The following is a 21,155-nucleotide window of genomic DNA, read 5'->3' on the forward strand; positions in this document are numbered from 1 at the left end:
ATCCGCTCCTCATTTCCTATCAACCATTTCTGTATTTGGAAACCTTTAAAATGGATGTGCTCTTTAGCTATGAGAAGGGCATTGCTTTTATAGAGTGGTACACAGTGTCGTTATACGTGATCGTATATCGTTTTCTTCTCATCTACTAAAGATACTACATGACTCATTCATGTTCTCCTCTTATCCTTGTAGACCTTATAGAGCTACCGTATACACGGTGAGGGCAAATAATCTTGGAGGTGTTAATTCATTGCATTTGAGGTAGCCATTTTGGAGTCTAAAGTACTATTCCGTCTATGGTCATAGGCTCTTAAAACACTATAACGAGTGGTACAGAGTGCCTTATGTCTTATTGCGGCTGTTTGAGGACTCCTTTTTGTGAGGTCACTGACGGCAACACATCCTTCCTTTGTTTCGGTTTCTTCCACTATTTCGCACATCATTGTAGTCGATTGAAACGTCTTATATATCATCATATCAAGGACTCTTCCTTTTAAGTCAGTGCAATGCTTTGGTAAGGTAGGAGTATTGAAAGAGGTGGCCATTGTAGTCTGTATGGAGATTCTATTTTCTATCAATTGTTGCAATGTTTGCCCTCCATTGGATTTGGGTTGTACTTTTGTGATGTAGATGGTATCATATATATACCAATGGCCCTTACCAAATTTTGGTTTTACTCAGATGCAGGTGGATGTAACTTGCCATTGTAGCTCCCAACTTACCCCATCATCTTATAGGGTGGCCTTGTGCATTTTTGTTATCCTTGTAGAAAACTACAAGGTCAAAATTGTGAAAATGTATTTTTTAACAAGAAATTGTTTTTGTATCCAAACACGCACTAAATATTGGTAAAAAAAAAATAATATATATATATATATATATATATATATATATATAATATTTTGAACCTTTTCAGTTATATAATATATCATGTTTTTTGTTGTTTTTAGCAACCCATTGTGCCTGCTCACCCCATGGCTCCTCCAAGTCCAAGCACGACCAACAACAACAGCAGCAGTAGCAGTAGCAGTTCTGGTTGGGATCAATTAAGCAAAACAAACCTGTATATTAGAGGACTTCTTCCAAACACCACAGACCAGGACCTAGTCAAGCTTTGCCAGCCGTAAGTATTGCTCATCGTTATTTGCCAAAACCTGTGTTTGTGAATGAAAATGCTTCATAGTGGATTTGCCAGAGCAGTGAAGTTGACCTTGGTGGCATGTAAGAATAGTGACGAAAAATGAGTTGCCCTACAAATCTCACCATGTTAAAAAATTGAACAATCTAATTGTGGTAACTATTGACGCAGTTGGATCCAGTTGTAAGTCGATAGAGTTAGTGATGTCCCTCATGAATCGAGCAGAGGATTGAAGAAGATGAAGCCATCATGTAACAGAGACCATCGCCTAAGGGAGGTTGAACTTGAGAAACACGTGTGTATGGTTACCTTTATGTATATAAGTGCCCTTAAACTCGCACAGTATTGAATTTCTGTCAAGATAAGTTATGTCGAGAGTATCTCTCAACACAAACGCTCTACTCTTACTGAAAGTCAATGGTAGAGTTGTTTTTGGTGAAGATGCTAAATGGCAGGGTGGTGTCTCTACCCATGGTGCTGGTTTTAATTTGGTGAAATCTCTAGATTCTTGTTCCTTTAGGTTTGTACATCTAAAAAGAAAAATGAAAAACATAGGCTAATTTTCCAACTTGATCACCCTGTACTTATTCTATCTAGAATCTTCTTCAACCATGATGTTCACAATACAGATGTAGACCACCTTATGAATCCAGCACTGCTCGGAGTCCTATTCCGACGCTTAGTCTTGGTTCGCGTATGAATCATTTTTCCAGTCTTTAACTTCTGGAAAGACTTTTTCTGTGACATGAATGAGTCAGAGGTCGGTTCCACTTGTTTACCTGGGCTGTAGATCCTCGCTCGGCCTTACAAAGCACGTGTTCTTCTTAATTTGTTTGTCTGAAATTTTATATTTTATTCCCAGTCGGATGATGTCATGTACCTAAAATATTTTATTAAATAAATATGAATCCAATTAAAGAGCATATTTGCCAAGCTGGTACAGGAACTTGCACATTTCAGCTCCACAAAAACGTAGTGGTGACTAGAAAGAACGGGATAATTCCAGTAGTACAACTTTATTTATTTGAGGGATAAAAAATGTGGATTAAATATTTTTTAGGAGTGAATATCAGCAGCAGACACTGATTGGCAGCTGCCAATGTTCAAGGCTTTTTCCTTATTTGGACAGTAACATCACTAGGGAACCTCCTTAAGTATATGCTCAGCAGAGCCCAGGGGAAGGATGCAATACTTTGCATCCATCCCCCATAGGCTCCAATGGCCACCGCTGAGCATGTATGTTGCTCAGCTGAAATGAACAGGGTGGAAAGACATTTGCTGTATCTTTGTATCACGCGTTTTACACAGCACATGACATACACTAGGCAGACAGACGAAAACGGATGCCCCCATCTTTCAATATATATCTATGTTCAGCACATACATGGGGGGGGGGGGCTTCCTTGTGTGCATACAAAAGACGTGATGTGAACGTAGCCTAAAAAGTGGAAAGGCAGAAGGAATAGGTTTTTAGCCTGACAAGTTCAGTTAACCTTATGGACTGCACATTTATTTTTGGGTGGCTAAGATACCTTTCTAAAAAAAATTCCTGAAAAATCTTAAATTGCTCCAAGAAATGTCCCAATAAATTGTGTTGAGATGTGTGATATTTTGGCACCCTTAACTAGCAATAGAAGTTGATAGCCGTTACCCATTTGGGAACCTATAAACTTTTATGGGGACCTAAAGGGGAAAAAAAGTCACTAACATAATGGGTGCACATTTTAGAAACATATGGTTAAGTGGCTATGAGCGTGGACTTTGTTACGGAGAACCGTCCTTTGTTGAGGTTTTGCAAAGGCTTCATTCACTTTTTTTTTTTTTTTTTTTTTTTTATGCAACCAAAGCAATAGTGATTTTATAAATTAGACTAGGAATAATAATCTTTATATAGCGCCATCAAATTCCGTAGCACTTGATAATCTTCTATATCCTTTTCAAAGTCTTTACTTTAAAGGTTTGTATGACATAGAAAACATATTTTTGTGAAAAAGGATCCCCTGAAGAGAAGCAGGTTTTGTGGAGCGTCCTACTTCATGAATCCTCGGGGATCAGCTATAAGCTCCCGATTCTGGAAGCAAGCTCTCAATTTTGTGACGGCACCACTAGAGGAGGAATGAAGCATTACATGGCTTCATTTATAGAAATGCCCTTGGTAGCCATTATTTCAAATAGCTTATTGTTCAAGGTACCAAACCAGAGTCCTGCTGGGTCGTCCATAGACCCTTCAAAGGGCTGTCCACTCTAGCAGGCCTCAAACCAGTGAACGCCTCTACCGCCCCCCTTTAGCATCTCAGAATGCCTTAATACAGTTTTTACTCGAGCAGACATTGGTTTTATTATAAGTGAAGTGCAGTCTGACACTTTCTATTGTTTTTTGGCCACAGTAGTAGGATGTGAATGTGTGTGGTCTACCCTTTAACATCGCTCTACAGTCTGGGAATCTCACATTTTGTCCTGCTTTGTGCATCTCTGTTGATGTTGAAAAATGTCTTAATTTTTTTTTTTATCATTTTCTGACAATTTAGGAGCTTTGTGTGGTTTTTGTATTGGTGTAAACTGACATCATTTGCATGGTATAAATTAAAGGACATCTACCACCAGATTACAGGTGGTGGAGTGTCCCAATTAGGCTGCTCGTTCCATCGGATGGGGAGAATGGTTTTTACAAGTTTTCTGGCATTTTTCTTAACAAAATATTAACTTTGTAAAAACAGCCTGATGCATGGAGGGAGTGGGGCATCTGCTCTCTCCTAGTTCCCTGGCCGGGAGCAGGAGGAGTGTTACAGAGGGAGGGTGTGCATAAATTAAAAGCTAGGGAAGCTGAGAGCTTAACAGAGTTCATATTTGGTTATTAAAGATGCATGAAAACTTGTAAAAAAAACAGTCTTCCCACCCCATCCCCTAGATGGAACAAGCAGCCTAATTCGGACACTCTACCACCAGTAACCTGGTGATGGAAGTCCTTTAACAAATCAATGTTAGAATCATTTAAGATTTTTATATGAAGAGCAATTTTTCATTGAAACTCCAAGAATAATTGTTCTACTTTTTGCATTTGAAACATTTTTGTGCTCCTATATGGAAAAAAAAAATTATTTCTGTACCAGAGAATCAGAATTTTGTCTCCCTTGGCAAACTTCAATTAAGATAATCTCCATTCGTTGTAATTGTAAGAGTGCAGAAGGAAGACATTTTGTTTGGCGATTAGTGATTGAATTGGTCCAGTGTTGTGTCACCTGTGTATAGTGTCTTTGTGAAAAAAAAAAATGTTTTTCACAGAACTGAAACTGATGTTTTCCTTCCAGATACGGTTTTGCAGTTTCACTTCTCTTTTAATAAATCCTATGTCAATAAGCTGTCTTCCTCCATGTGCTATACGGCTCTGTCTCGTATAAAACACATCAGATTAAATATTGAGGTTTTAACCATAGCAACCAGTTTCCCGTTACCTTTCATTTTCGAGGGGACCCGTCATCAAGATGAGAATTTCGAATTAACATGTATCTAAAGCAGCTTACTGTATAAGAAAAAAAAACTTGTCTCTCCCCGATTAGCCAGTGATTGGATGATGGGACACCAAACTGTTTCTGGATCAGAGTGGTGGATGATTGGAGAGAGGAAAATGCCATATTTGAAATGCACATTTAGAGGGGTTAGTTGCTATTAACTAGCGATGAGCCATCATTGGGATAGGCCATCAATAGTTGAGCACAACCATTTCCCTATTTTCGTCCGGTAGCTGTCATAGCTGCTGGAACGCGGACATGGAGCCAACTTCTCCCAATTTTATTCCCTGTCTTTTTACATGGACCCAAAGAGCTGATCCCTAGAGTAGAAGGTGCTTTCCCCCAACCAATTAACAATTGATGGACCATGAATAGTTAGCCCTTTCAAGCACTTTAAGAGTCAACTCCGAAACATTCTTCAATATAAAAGCATGTGATATACAGGAGCCACCACCATAGGCTTCATTAGATACTAACCTATAGACCCTCTTGTTCAAGTATCACCTTGGATATTCATTCCATTGCTATTTTGGGTACAGTAGGGGAGATTCTGGATGGTGGCGTAGATATAATCAAGACCATCCAGGTCCACAATATGTCCTACAATATAATATTTCACACACCATGTCAAATAAAAAATATTTTGATCTGTGTGTGTGTATATTTTTGGTGTGAGGGGGGGAAAACCAGAGTATCCGGAGGAAACCAAAGCAGAACATACAAGTTCCATTCAGATGTTGCTTAAGGTTGATTTATACCCAGGATCCCAGTCATGTGTTACACTGCTCCATTTTTCATAGCTCACATCATAAAATAAAAAATTACCAAAATTGGTAAAATATTGCAGAATTTTGGCCTTGCTTTACCACGTTCCAAAGTCTGAAACAATTGGGAATCATGGAAAAATGACTTCATAGAGCGTCTACAGCGGATGACCTTGCAGTTCGTCTAGACAGATAAATACGATGTTACATCCCGGCTAACACTTGAGAATTAATTTTTTTCCCTGTCTTTGCATTGCTGGAATAAGGATAATTTTTCATTTGTAATTACTACATCATAAGGGCTCGTAATTAAAGGGTCAGGAAATCATCACTCCCCCCCCCCCCCCCCCCCCTTATAGCACTTCACTAAAGCAAACAATAAATCCACCATAGACCTCAATGACAATAAAAGAAAATGAGTTTTCTCAAATTATGGCCGATACCGTCAGGTGCATGATATACGAGCGAGAGGCCAGTTCTATCTGTGACTGTTTAATCAGAAAGTCAATTATATGATTTTTTTTTTTTTTCTTCCCTTTTCTAAATCTACAACATTTATGGGTAGAGTATACAAATGGTGGTGTCATTATAAGAATGGAATTAATTATTCATATTTCCCCCTATGGAATATAATGATGTCACCTTCAAATCCTATTACTTTTAGAAAGGGGCGTGAAATATTACAACTTTGCCAGTCCTGTTTTTGTAATTTTTTATTTTTTTTTTGTAGGGGAAGTTGGGGGGGGGAGGGGGTTGTATGGTGGCCAATGCTTGGAACCAAAGGATAAGTGATGCATATCTGCAATAGGACCCCTCCAAACACAAGAGTATGGGTCCTATTAACCCCATTTGAATGGGGCACACATGTTGCCGATAGCGGAAGTCGCTACTGTTCTCAAGCATGCTTGGCCGCCACTTCAAAGAAAAGGGGAGCCTAAAATTTCCACTGCTTTTGGTTGTTGGAGATTCCTTAATTCCCTTAAGGGACCTTTTTTATTTTCACGATGGGGTCATTATTTTGTTATAAAAAGGCAAATTAGAATTTAGTTTTCCTGATTTTGTTCTCATCATCATTAGGGGCAAGTTTTGATCCTTGGACAACCCCTTTAATTGAGTTTTGCTGTTTCTGATATAGTCATGAGCTACAGTGCCTCCACACTTTAATTATTCCCACCAGTACAAATAAGGCACATGCTGGAAATCTGTGTAATGGGTGTCAAGGACTCCAGGTCCATCTGGTGCATTGTGAGGAATGTCCCCTTTCCTTTGGTTTCTTATCTGGATTAAGCAGGGATGCAATTCCCTACAATACTGATTTCCTGTAATATAAAACAGGCATTGAATGGTCATCCCATTGTTCTTCCAAAGCCATAAAGTCACAATCTGCTCCTTTAACATCAGGGTGAGTGGTTGTCTGCACAGCAGGCCGGATATTAATAGGCATCTGTCTTGGATGAACCAACCAAAAAACAAATCTGCCAACCTCTTTGGGTGAAAACTTTGAGCACTGCTCCCTTCATTAACCATTTGCAGAATATAGGCCACCTTGGAAGCAACATCGATGAGATCCTAACTGCTGATCTATTATCCATAAACTGTTCCCACAAGGTCTAATTTTTTGTACTCAATATTGATATAGAGCTCTGAAGGTAGACCTTCCCAGATCTCCATCAAAGAAGGGGACAATTTCCAACTTTTTGGCTCCCATCCTACCGAATACAAGCTGAAACCCAAGAACTTTAAACTTGATACACTATGGAGCTACTCCTTTACCTGGTACAGAAAAAGAATCCTCTTCTTGAGTTGGAAGACCAGAAACCCCTCATAATATCCATCTGCTGATGCCTAGTGCCAGCTACATTGGGACCCTTAATTGGAAATCCTAAAATTCTCCATCTGAACCATCTGCCAATACAAAGTGGTGTCAATACGAGGCTATTGTAGGAATCTTGTGGAATATTTGCTATTGTCATACCTTGTTCCTTGAGATATCAAGACACTTCACCCTATCAATGAACTTTGTGTACTCATTTACTTGTGGCTAGTCTTTCCGAATACACAGACCTTTTTCTCTAAAGGACATCTTGAGAATTCCAGTGATTTCCCATATTTACTTAGAGGTCAGGCATGTAGACACTCTACAGTGATTGTATATTGAAGCCCCAGGTAGGCATGGCTGAATATCGGAGAGCGTATTGAAGAGGAACCGGTGCTTGTGACCTTACCATGAAGCTCTTGTCTGATCTCAGCATTGCTGCAAAGCTTCCCTATTCATCCCATGTTTGCTCAGCTGAATAAAATGCCAGCTCTGACCCGCACATTCACTGCCTCCCTCACCGCAGTCCCGCTACACTTTATTATGCCTTTGTTAGAGTAAAAAACGACTGTCAATCTCTCCTACTGTTACAGCTTTGTCTTTGGTCTTTCAGGTATATTCATGAGCTTGCTTAGCCTGGATGCTTCTCTGTAAAGGTTACAAAACTCGCTAGTTAATCTTGCCGGCTTCCTTCCGAGATGTATAGGTGGAGAAACATGAATATAAATCTGCCAATCCAGGGTTTAGCTGAACAATTACTCGTATCTTCCCTTACGTTGTGGGGGCCCAGTTGTCTTGAGAGCAGTCAATATCCTTCGTCAAGTTCTGGACCCTCCAGTCGGGACCGAGGCTTGTCATTTTGTAAACTTTTGGGTTGATCATTTTTGTCGTTTTTGGTATTTATTGTTGATGTGTTTTGGCCACAAATCCGTGCACGTAAAAGGACAAACACAATGGGATATCTCCTTCTGGCTTAATTCTGCACCATAGTCCAGGTACATGATAACAAACTTGTTGTAAGATGTAAATGGAAGCCTGTAGAGATGAGTTTTTTTAGTGCAACATTTTGTCTTGGAGAGGACATTCCAGGCAGTTTTTTTGGCCGAAATCCTCATGACAGGTTCCCGGAAAGAAACACAACCTTCCTTTCAATGGAACTGCGCTACGGCCCATTTGTTTGAACTGTAAAGCTACAGTGTTGGTCTCAACCTGCAATTTCTTGGTGGCTATTGTACCACGGTTGCACGTCTCATGGAAACTGGCTTAAAGCTGTCCCATGAATGGAAATGTTGGGTAGAATGAAGTGGCATTTACTGATTTGCTGTTTCATTGTGGTGCGCAGTGATATACAATAAATTATTTCTATCATATTCTTCTTATGGGGAAATTTATAATCTAGCAGTTCCCTAAATTTCCAGTTTGAGCTCTCATGTACCTGAAATGGCGATGTGTACTAACCTTTTTTTCAATGGCTAGCATACATCCCTGTTTACTTCTATAGGCTCACAGCACACAGCTATAGATTACTTGGCCCTATGCATTAGCCAACTACCTGAGCCGCAACTTCGAGCCAGGATTAGTACAGGCTAAGGAGTCTTTTTCTATTGTAATCGATGTATGAGTGCACCTTACGTGCCGAAGACCGTCTAACTAGAGGTGAGCAGACCTGCCGTCCCGATTTTGCATTCGGGCTTGGGCGCCCAACATGGATGTATGGCCGGATTGGCTGTTGTACAGCCAGTCCGGCAAATTCAATCCCCTAGCTGCTAGCCATGGCTAGGAATGGCCAGGAGGTCAAACCGGGAAGTCGGGTTCGCTCATCTCTACTGTCTGAGACTGTCGTTTGCAGCTAGGCAGTTGGTTATTTCTTTTGATAACCCAATAGACTTGGCCACTGTCCATGTTCACTAAATAGATTTTCCTATGTGCAATATACATTTATTCACCTATTGCTAAAGAAAAAGTAAACTATCAAATCAGTGTCTGATCAGACCTTGACGGATAATAATCGTATATATTCTGTTTTCCGATAAAGTAGCCCAGTAGCCAATACTTTGCTTGAGCTTATGCTTTTTGCATGTTGCTTTATCACTGCAGTGGGTAGAAGATAGTCATTTAATTGGATTAAACTAGGACAGCTGCTGGTTGAAAGTAATACAATTAGAGATATAATTACCCCTGCAGACCATTGTGCTGTTTTAGGATGGAACATTGAATCTTCATAATGCAACAAAAGTCTTGCCTGGTTATTGGATTTCACTATATTACAGGAATAAAGGTCTCTCTGTGGTAATGTTTGCTGTCTAAGTTCATGTCTCTTCCATACTGAGAGATTTGCATAATACATTTGCGCAGTTTCGCAGCGATTTGTCATTTATCATTCTGACGACTTGTTGCTAGAAATTAAGACTAAATTACAGCAAATATCTGTAGGAGAAAGATCTCTGAACATCTGCAGGTCTTTAGTATATACTAAAAGCGCAGGAGGCGGCCATATTCAATGCGCACATATCCCGGAGATCATATTTGATCTTGAATGGGTTGAAGAAAAGAAGGAAAACTGTTTGATATATAGTTTCTGAAAACTGTCTTTTGGAAATTCTGCAATGTATACAGGGGTTAAACGTTGTGCCTTCTTGGAAGGCATCTTGAAGGATATGGAAAACCTAATAGGGGCCGGGAAAGAGGTCAGAAAAATAACCTTACTTACCCTGGTCCGGTTCCCGCATTGCTCCGTAGCTTCCAATTTTCAGCGATGTGCCTAGCCAGAAGTTCTGGGAGACACCTCTCCAGACATGTCCAGACGGACAAAAAAACACTGTGGTGGCACATCGTTAACTGAAGGAAACCACTAATTAGCCAAAGCGGGTCCCGTGATCCAACCTGGAACTTCTGGTAGGCCACAGTACCATAAGGAAAGGTGGGAACCTGGAGCAGGTTAAGTAAGCATCCCTTAATTCCCCCACCACTGCCCTGGCTTCCAGGGAAGCCATCAGCAGCTTTCCAACCTAGAATATTGATAACCGTACCAAATTGAATGGAATAAGACTTTTCCACTTTATGGCCCATCATGTCTCCATCATCCAGAAAATCAACTTTTATATACAAATTGTCTATATATAATCAAGGAGATGGTAGACCTCAGCATGGAAGTCAAAATCTGCCTGCCTCTGATCACGCCCTTTGACCGAACTGATGTCACTGAATCCAGGGTTGTCACCAGCCAGCAGGGAGAGCTTGACTTCTGGGAGGAGTTCTCCACCTTTAAGACTTCATACAGCTATTTTCTTTAGATGATGCCACCAGAAAGGAATATGATGGAGAAGGTATTTAAACAGCTTGATCATATTATGGTTTATTAGTTTTATTTCTGTTTACAGGTTCCCTTTTAACCTGAGGAAGTGCTCAAAAGTGACTTTCCTCCTTCGTATCGCTCTTTATTTTTTATACTGTTGACCTGTCCCCAGAATAAGTCATCAGTATGTGATCATAAGCAGTCTGTTACCCAGTACCCATACTTGTATATCCAGGGCCGCAACTAGGAAGTTCGGGGCGCCTTACTGGCAAACTTTGTGGGCCCCTTATCCAATAATAATCCGGCCCTGTGTGCACAGTGCGTTCCCTGCACCTGGGAAGGAAGAAGGGTTTTCTGCGACTTAAGTCCCTTTTCTCCTCCTTGGGACCCCTGAACACAGTCACACTAATACCCCCCTGGCAGCCCTGCATATATCCAACAGCTTCTTGCACCCCTATATTGTGTATGGATCCTTTTGTCCACTGTACAGTTTCCTGTTTCCAATGGCTGCCAATGCATCTGATTTTATCCTGGGATTGAGTATTGGACCCTCATGGATCACAAACCAATGACCCAACTTGACAGCCTCACCAAAACCTCCTACAACACAACTTGGTCAGATCTAACATGACAAAGGTCGGGATGACCGAAACATCGTAAATTTGATCTGTTTCTTGTGAAAAATCCTCACTGATTTGTTGCTTTATGGTGAAGGCTTTATCATGTTGAAAAATGAAAAAAGAGAAATAAGAATATAGAAGGTGTGTGTGCCATGTTTTCCGATTGGATACAGTTTGGATTGAGAATCCCACATTGAGCACCACCACTAGAAAAGAGTGTGCGGTTTCTAGTGTCTTGGATACCAACTTGAGAAAAGGTCAACAGTATAAAAAAGGTGAACCTGGAAAGCCGCTGAAAATCGATTAGTCTCCTACATCTAGAAGTGAAGGAGGCTGCTGCTACAGCCACTTAGAGCAGCATGGGGGGGGGGGGGCATGAGCTTCTGCAGTATATATATGAAATTACTTTATATACCTTTTCAAATTGTTTTTTCTTATATGAGATAAAATGGGATAAAAAGTGATTTTGTGGTAGAGGTCCTGGGATACGCTTTGCATTCCTTTCATCCAGCCATGTGCATAACACCCTACCTTCTACGTTGGCCTGGAAATGTGCCCAGCTAGAGTCTCCTAATTGGTGGGAAGGATCATGAGAAATACTAAAAATAAAAACTAAGCCTTCGTCCATAGGAAAATACCGTAATTACGTATAGAAATTAATTAGTTGCCAATAGCGACTTCTCTTGGCCACCAGCGTCCTCGGAGAGCTTTGCGCTAGTCCTATGGCCTGCATGTGGCATATCCCGACTTGTATGTGTTTCATAGCATCATCCCCCTCTACTCCCTGTCATTATGAAGGAACGTCTTGAGTAAATATTGTCTGAATTAAAGGCCCTAAATTACCGATGTGATATTCAATGACATTTAGTAATGTTTCTTCAGGGACAATTAAATTCGGCTGTATCTGCTGAAACTGTTCTTTACCCGAGCCGCCCCCACCAGTGCTTGTACTTAGTTATTAATGGAAGTCTCCGACACCCCCAACTCCTCCTGTCTCTGGCTATTATCCTCATATATTATTTACGACTTTATGCCTTTAGTGGACAACCAGGAGCTTTGTTGCATTATTTAAAGTGAATATATTGATTTCCGTATCAGAAGCACCCATTTGTTTAAAACCGGAGGGAAGAGAGAATCTATTGCGTAGCTGGGCAAGCAGTGATATACTGGTGGCTTATGACTTTGTGACGTCCTTTATGAAAAATGATGAGGTGACGGCTCATGAAAATTAAAAAGTTGCCAAAAGTTCCCTCTAAGATCTATATGGGCCTTTAAAATAATAGCCCCGGTCCTAACGTAGGACAAGAGGAGGCGGAGCATGACACAATGGACACTATGCAGTATATATACCATCATTTTCTCTTAATTTATGCAAAAAAATATTTTTAAACATTTTTACGGAAAAGGTGTGTGGTCTTGGGTAATAGGGGAGTGGTTTTTCTAGAAGGGACATGGAGACATTGCATGCCATTAAGAGTTTTAACATACAGGCGGTCCCCTACTTAAAGGGGTTTTCCCATCTGGGCATTTACATTTAACTAAATTCATTTTCCATATGGAAACATTTCTTCAATTGGATGTTATTAAAAAAAATGTTCCTGTGTGAAGATAATTTCTCATAAATGTAGTCATGTTGTCCCTTAGAAACGAGATAGCTTCCTCGGATACGACCACGTCACACTCTGGCAGCGGTGGTTAGACATGCGCTATAGAGCCCTGCCGGACCACCAGGATTCAGCAATCATTACCACAGGACGGCTGTGCGACATGTAGTAACTCTCGGACGTTACATATAGAAAAACCTTTTGTTTCTTTGTGCAATCTCTCCAGCAGAGGTGGCCGTATCCAAGGAAGCCATCTGGTTTCTAAGGGACAACATGGCTACATTTATGAGAAATTATCTTCACACAGGAACATTTTTTTTAATAACATCTAATTGAAGAAATCTTTACATATGGCAGATTAATGAATCTGTATGTGAGTGCCCAGACGAGAATACCCCTTTAAGAACACCTGACTTACAGACAACTCCTAGTTACTAATGGACCACTGGTAATTGGTAAATTACTGTACTTTAGCCTTAGGCTACAATAAATAGGCTATAACACTTATTAAAGGTGTCTGCAATTAAGATTTATTGTTAATCCTGGTTCTTATGGCAATCCAACATTTTTGAAATCCAATTGGAACAGAGGCCAAAACGAACTTGGCCGGGGTTACAATTTTAAAATATATACAGTTCTGACTTGCATACAAATTCAACTTAAGAACAAACCTATAGAACCTATCTTGTACGTAACCCGTGGACTGTCTGTGTGTATTTAAAAAAAAAAAAGTTGGACACCGTAAAGTTTAACCCACAGTCTTCCACTGCTCTAAATTTGGAAGCCATGCCCGTCTTTTTCTATTATTGTTATTGACCTCGCTCACTGACACACAGGTCGAAATTTGACGCACACAGTGTCCTGTACTTCTGCGCAAATCTAAGTCCTGCTATATTTCACAAATTGAGCAGATATCTGCCACAGTCTAAAAGAAAAATGGCCCTTTTCTGGATGCCCATAACAACCAATCACAGCCCAGCTTTCATGTTTAAGTTGCAGAGTTGAAAATGAAAGCTGTATGTTCATTGGTTGCTAAAGAAAACCACAACGATTAGTGTTTTTTTTTTTTGTAGACCTCTCATAATGTCCTATGCCATACGTCTGCTTCCAGTCTTGACAGCAATATTTTTGGCTGTACATACACCCCAGCTGGGGGCTTTGTGGGCAGAGAAGTCCTGTGTGCACTAAGCCCTATGTTTGCTTTGTGTGCAGCCCCTCCGTAAGCAGGCAGGGTTGTAAATTAAATTTCACTCCGGATGATTCACGTCCCAGGCGTAAAACCTGCATGGAAGGAAAGATGGGAACATAAATAACCTAGAGCACAAGATTTCTAATTAGACTCATCAGATATAATAAAGAAATGGGAGGATACACGACACATAATTGTGATTCCGCTTACAAATGACGAAGGGAGGACGTGTTTTTATCGAGTCTATTTGAGTCATTCATTAATTCTCTCATCGGGTTCATGTTGTTCATTCATTGCAGCGATTGCTTAAACATATGAGATGTGTTAGAGGTTCTGTCATTGCTGTCTATAAGTTGTATTTGGTCTGTTGAGCTGCAATACCACACACCACCTGTGCACAGGCGTGGCGCTGTTTGTGATAAAAAGCAGCCATGTTCTTCTTATGCCCCTTTAAGCTTTGAAGACTTGTCTTTCTACAGTAAAATTTAGATGTCTGACTCCTTGTACCCCCATTTCTGATGGTAGATGCCCAAACTTATATGGCTGATACATTTTTCTGGTATCGGGAACAGCTTTTCTAATCTCCCGGAACTGCATAAAGCATCTGAAAAAAAAAAACATATAAAAATATACTAAAGAGTGGTACACGCCCAGCCTCCCCAACCCCCACCCCCACCCCACTGATCTGCACAGCTGGTGACTGCAACGATGGGCGGTACCAGCCAACAGGGTCAGCCAACCTGAGCGCCTTAAGCTCATTAGCATATTTTATATGCTCTCTTTTTATTAGCCGCGTCCTGCAGTTCCTGGATTCTAGAAAAGCTGTTCCTGGTACTAGAAAGTGCATCGGCCAAGTAAGTTTGGGCATCTACCATCAGAAATTCAGGGGTATAACTAGGTTTGGCAGGGCCCCAGCAGGCTTCATAATGGGGCCCCCCCTTCCTTCTTAGAAATGTACATATTGCACTCCTATATACACACACGTAAACGTACATCACATATCTGTTATACATATTATGCTGTACAATGTGAAGCATAATATGTATATAATGGCGCACTTCCTCCTTTCTTTAGTGTCGGGTCAGGTGACGGGGCCCTGTGACACAACGGGCCCCATAGCAGCTGCTCTGTCTGCTACCGTTGTAGTTGCATCCCTCTGTCCTTTATTGGACTATCCACCCCTGGCCTAGAACCAGAAGCAAAAATATCCTTTGTTAATGAGAAAATTTACTGCAAAAAGTGCTGTATGTGACATTTTTTTTTTGTACTGAATGTGACAAAATAGGATATACAGACGACAGACCCCTACTTAAGGACACCTGACTTGCAGACGACCTTTAGTTAAAGACAGACCCCTGTGACCTCTGACACTCTCTGGATGTTACTTTAGTCCCAGACTGCAATGATCAGCTGTAAGGTGTCTGTAATGAAGTTTTACTGATAATCCTTGGTCCCATTACAGGGAAAAAATTTTAAACTCCAATTGTCACTGGGGCAAAAAATTTTTTTGTCTGAAGCTACAATTATAAAATATACAGTTTCGACTTGCATACAAATTCAACTTAAGAACAAACCTATGGAACCTATCTTGTATGTAACTCGGGGACTGCCTGTTTGTATTGCTCTCTACCTCTAGGGGTACCCTGTGTAATAACGCCGCCATAATCTAGCCTGTGCCTAAGATCTCACAATGACATTTTCTATTTTTTTTTTAATTTATTTTTTTTGCCCCCGTGGAGAAAACTAAAATCTAAATTTTGTTATTTTTACCACTTCTGGAATTTTTCGGACGTCATTTTTATTTCTTCACCTGTTTTTCATCTATGGTTTTTTTTTTTTTCCTTTTCCATCTGGGATGCCAGCTCCGTCTGCATTTTTACCAGAATGCCAAAAAGAGCAGTCCTGGCACTCCTGGATTAAAGCCTTTCCAATATGTAATGAGCCGCAGACCCGCTGCACAAAGCTTTTCTATAGATGTGCAATTGTACAGTTTGTTGTCCATGTTCGGGGGCATTGAGCGTCTTTTGTTATTCATTGTACGGCGAGCTGACACATTTGTGTCATTGAAACCATTCAGTGTGTTAAATGTGTACACTCCGGTGGCTCACTAAATACACACTCGAGGCTTGAATAGGCCTATTTTGCAGTGTTTGTGTTTGATTGACAAAGAGCTTTTGGTACTGGCAATGTTCTGTAACCCTTTCAACGTGATCGCGTTAAAAGAAATTAAATAGCTAATTTACTCTGCTGTCCCCAGCTGCAGAATGTCCCTTTCTCTTATAGAGGTTTTTTTTCTATCTGTAGTAGTTTTTTTCTTGGAGAAGGAGATGTCTAGCATGGGAGATGAGAAACTCTCCCCAATTATATAAAGCCGTAATATTCCATATTATATGGCATCGAAATTTAAAAATTGCACCGAAAAAACAAAATTCTAAATTCCAGGAGTCCTTCCTTAAAGTGGACCCGTCTCCTATGTCTAGTGCTACTTAAAGGGGTAGTCCAGTCACAACAAGCTATCTCCTATCAATATGGTAGTGGGTAACTTTGCCGATTTGATAGGGGTCCCCACTGATCACAAAAGCAGGGGCTTATTTTTGCCACAATGAATAGAGCATCTAGTCGCAAACCCTCCCTATAAATATTCGTATCGAGATAGTCGATCTGAATATTTAGTCATATTGGGAGATAGTCGTGCACAGTATTTGGCTACTTCCGTCAATGGCAGTGTGGATGCTCGACCTGGCGCTCCATTCTTTTGGATTACATCCAACTCTGATTCTCCAGATCCGTTGGGGGTCCCATCGCTTCGACCCCCCCCTCACCAATTCAGACCACTATTTTCTAGAAAGGGGATAACATGTCACTGTGACTGGAATAACCTTTTTCAATGTGCATTTCAGTTTTTAAAAAGTTGTCACCCATCCTAATTTGAGATTGGCTACGCCCACCACCAAACAAATTAACTTTTTTTTAAGGATCTCACCAGAATTGTAACCCAAGCACACTGACCTACTGATCTGTGCCTACTTCAGCAGGATCTGCTCTTCTTTTAGCTTCCTTTACAAAAAAGGGTTTAACAATTATGCAAATGAGCCTGAGGGGCTCCCGACTTCATAGCTGTTAATTGAGCTCATTTGTATAATGTTTAAAGTATTTAAAAAAAAAAAACATAAGGACATAAGAATCTAAAAGAGAGCAGATCCTGCCAGAGGGGGCGCACACCAGTATGTCAGTGTGCTTGGTTTATAATCCTTCATCCTGGTGGTAGATTTTCCTCTTTAAGTGCTTATGAAGCTTTAACTTCTGCTTTACAGACCAATGACTTTGCATTTATCACCGCCCTTTGTGCAGCGCAATTTTTGGGGCTAAGCTGCAGCTGATCTGCAATACCAAGCGCGGCCAGTATACTATACAATTTTTTTGCCCCTGTGGTCTTTTCACAATCCATGTACCAGACTTTCTGGGTGAAACATATTGATGACCTGTCCTTAGCTTCTGTGAACAGCTGTTTGGTTGTCGTGTTAGGTGCCAGACCCCCCACTGATGTGTCTTGTCTCCTCTTGATAACATTGAGGCATCTCTGTTTTTCTGTGCCCCACAGTGAAGTCTACTCTAAGTTATTTGAGACAATTGTGTTAAGTTTATTGGGGTACAAGACCCATTGTGGTCATTCCATGGGTAAGTTGACCCATAGCCCCACATTGTGTCATTCCATGTGTAAGTTCACATTGGATTCGGTGATTTCCCCTTTCCTTCCTCACAACCTACGTTTTCTATGTGTTTTTTTTTTTTTTTCCTTTCCCCCTCATCTAGAAGACCAAAAACCCTAAACGCCCATCAAAAATGTAAGGAAATGGAACTGCATTCTTTGCTGAGTTTCGAAATTATGATATTCATGTTTTTAAAATGGAACATTTTTTTTTAGTTCTTCATTTTTGCCCCCCGCGGATCTGATATTGCCTTCCCTTAATAATATTGTTGAACCTCTGTTGATCTATGAACTTGTAGTCTATGCCAGTTTTCAGATCCCCATCTCTCTCTCTCCGCCCCTGCCATGCTCATTAAATAAAAAGTGTCAATTACAGAGCAAAGGGGGAGACCGTTACAATTTTTGCACCAAGTGGTGACGTGTATCAAGCCTTTACACTGTAAAGTGCACGCATTCAGTTTTTTTTTTTCTATTAAATCATTTTTTTTTTTTTTTAGATATTTGTATCTAAATACATTTTTTTTTCATAGTGTTTTTTTTTAATCATTTTGATTTCCTATTTTGATTTTTTTGCACACCGTTATTCATTTATTTTCCTCCCTCTCCCCCATCGCTATCGGTGTACTCTTCAGCTGCCTTGAACTTAGTGCAAATGTGGTTTTACGATTCTTTCCAAATCTCCTTCACCACATTTCATAGCGGAATAGGGTCTATTTTGAATCCTTTTTTTTTTTTTTCTATTTTAATTGCCATGGAGCAGGTGGCATTTACATTTTTCCACATTTCATGTTCTCTAAATGACTTGCTTACATGCTCAGATGTTCTTTACTGTTTGTACTCGAGAGCAAAGGAGTCAGTCTGTTTACTGTCTGAGCACAAGAGACAGAGTGGCTCCCAGCCCTTCCTCCTCCCAGCAGTGGTTACATGCAAGAATGGCACTAATGTTTCCTAATGAAGGATATTGTGCATGGAGACGCGTTGGGTTGGGAAACAATGCACTTCTTGTGTCCAACATGGGTTGCACCAGAGAGCACAAACACCCTTCACTTTCACTCCCGCCCGTGCACTCGAGCTTGGCATCTTTGTACGGTTACGGGTGTGGTCGCAGAAGGCACCCACTGATTGTTAGGGCTGTTAAATTTAGCACAGTATGTTCACGAGTGCTCCTAAGCCATTGACTTCCTTCTTAGTTAGGGGAGTTTCTTAAGAATTCTGCAGTGATTTATGGAATCTTCAAGAAAGTTGAAGAATCCGTCAACAGGGATCTAGTCTGGGGATAACCCATTTGGATGAATCAAGGGTTCAGAAGGTTTTTCTTCTTACAGCTTAGGCAACTGTGGGCCGTTTAAAGGACATCTACCACCAGGATGGGAGACTGCATGCAAATGAGCGTGAGGGGCTCCAATAACACCTAACAGGCTCATTTGCATACAGTCCTTCATCCTGTTGGTAGATGCCCTTTTAAACTCTCTGGGCCAGATGTGCTCAATTTATAGATCATTCATCATGCAATAGATTTTTTTTTGGGGGGAGAGCAGCACTGTCGCAGCAGGCTTAGCAACTACCATATATGCAGAAGTGGGTGATCCTGTTAAAGGGAACCTACCACCACGAATCTACCTATAAAGGTAGATCGGGTGGTAGGTGGATGTATGGGACGTGAGGATAGCCCTTTTTAGAGCTAATCCTCACGTCCCCGCTAGCGTAGCATAAACTTTATTGCCCTAATATGTTAATTTAATTAAGCGGCTACCGGGGCGTGGAGTAGCCGGACACGAGGCTACACGGCGCGGCTACTCCACGCCCCAGTAGCTGCTTTCCCCCGCCTACCCTGTGATCTTCGGCTGGCAGCTGCGCGCCCTCGTCCGAGAAGCCGGAGTTCTGCGCATGCGCAGTAACTCCGGCCAAGATGCGCGATCTCGGGAACGAGGCCGGAGTTACTGCGCATGCGCAGAACTCCGGCTTCTCGGACGAGGGCGCGCAGCTGTCCACGCTCCGGTAGCCGCTTAATTAAATTAACATATTAGGGCAATAAAGTTTATGCTACGCTAGCGGGGACGTGAGGATTAGCTCTAAAAAGGGCTATCCTCACGTCCCATACATCCACCTACCACCCGATCTACCTTTATAGGTAGATTCGTGGTGGTAGGTGCCCTTTAACCCTCAATAGGGTTACATACATTGAAACAAGTGGCCATCGGGTGAGCAGCATGTCTGTTCTTCATTAGCTGTAAACCTCCTGGCGATATTACCGGAGGCGCTGTCCTCTGTGTATCTGTTCCATTTTTTTTCTTCTGATCTGGGTTGCAAGAAAACCACCTGGTCGCTACCTCTTGAAGAAGTCTTTGTTGGGTTTCAAGGCAAGTGGATTGGAACCAGTGAGGTTTAAATTCCGATAAACCAGTCATGGTCAAAGCACAGGTAGTATGAAAAGACATTAGCTCCACAGAATATATTCTGATTCGATCCTCTTGGTTCAGGCACCTTTTTGTGGAGAAAGGTGCTGGAAATGGGACAACGATGCAGGAAATTGACCAGGAGCACACAGCAAGGTGTTCAAGTTTGTAGAGGTCAGAGCACCCTATAGGTAAGGAGTGTGGAGCACAGCACCCTTGGCCAAGAAGAACATATGGGAGATCCGAAGTGTCTCGGAGCAAAACTGTTCTAGTTGCCCTTGGAAGCCAATCAGAGCTTAGCTTTCATATTCCCACAGTGGTTTGTAAAATGAAACCTGGCCTCTGATTGGTTGCCATTGGTAACTAGAATATTTCTGCTCTGAGAGACTTCTAAGAAATCTCCCCCATTTGTGTTAGGAATGCTCAAAAAAATATTAACTGCATAATATACTTGTGCACGTGTGAGGAGCCATGTAGGCCCCTTCCAGCTACACTGATTCACCGCTCAACGTCTCCTTATGTCCATTTCTGCTTCCTATTTGTTTTATCACCCGTCATTGCCCCCTCGCTCCCCGTTTGAGGGTATGCACTTCTGATGACTCATCCCACTCATGAATACGTAGGTAGGCCTCAGACGGTTTCCTGTTCTGGGAAAAACTTGAGTGAAAACATTCTCTTGTGGTGATACATTTGGACACATTTGGAATCGCTGCAGTATACGTCCACGCCTGCTTTTTATTTTTCATTTTAAGGGTTTATCTCCGGATTTTTTTTTTTCTTGTTTAACCGCTTAATTACAACACACCCTCCCTTAGCTATAACTCTGAATTTATGAGAAGTGATGAGCTACCTGGAGGTCCGGTGGGCGAGCCCCATTAAGATGACAGCAGAATAATAATTCTTAATTAGCAGCGCTTGCCAAGCAACATTGCCCTTAGGAGAGTCATATGGGTGTTTGCCTTTTGTAGTAATGTCTCTGACTGTGGTGAAACAAGGCAAACAAAGTTGTACTGAGAACAGCAACCATTCATACAGTCCTCCCTGTGTTATGGACAGAAACGGAAGACAAGTTGTTGGTTTCACGATTGTTCAGATGTCATCATCCCCAAATAACC

At 41.2% G+C, this 21,155-nt stretch overlaps 1 protein-coding gene across 5 annotated transcripts in view; it reads left to right on the forward strand.

Annotated features, from left to right (window-relative positions):
- Positions 1–21,155, forward strand: part of RBMS1 (RNA binding motif single stranded interacting protein 1) — a 220,215-nt gene that overhangs the window by 145,239 nt on the left and 53,821 nt on the right. For all 5 annotated transcript variants that reach the window (XM_072121900.1, XM_072121902.1, XM_072121899.1 and 2 more), the window contains exon 2: positions 951–1,123. In XM_072121900.1, coding sequence (XP_071978001.1) covers positions 951–1,123 — 173 coding nt within the window. The remainder of the gene's footprint in view (positions 1–950; positions 1,124–21,155) is intronic.

This window comes from Engystomops pustulosus, chromosome 8, assembly GCF_040894005.1.
Source record: "Engystomops pustulosus chromosome 8, aEngPut4.maternal, whole genome shotgun sequence".
Taxonomy (NCBI): Eukaryota; Metazoa; Chordata; class Amphibia; order Anura; family Leptodactylidae; genus Engystomops; species Engystomops pustulosus.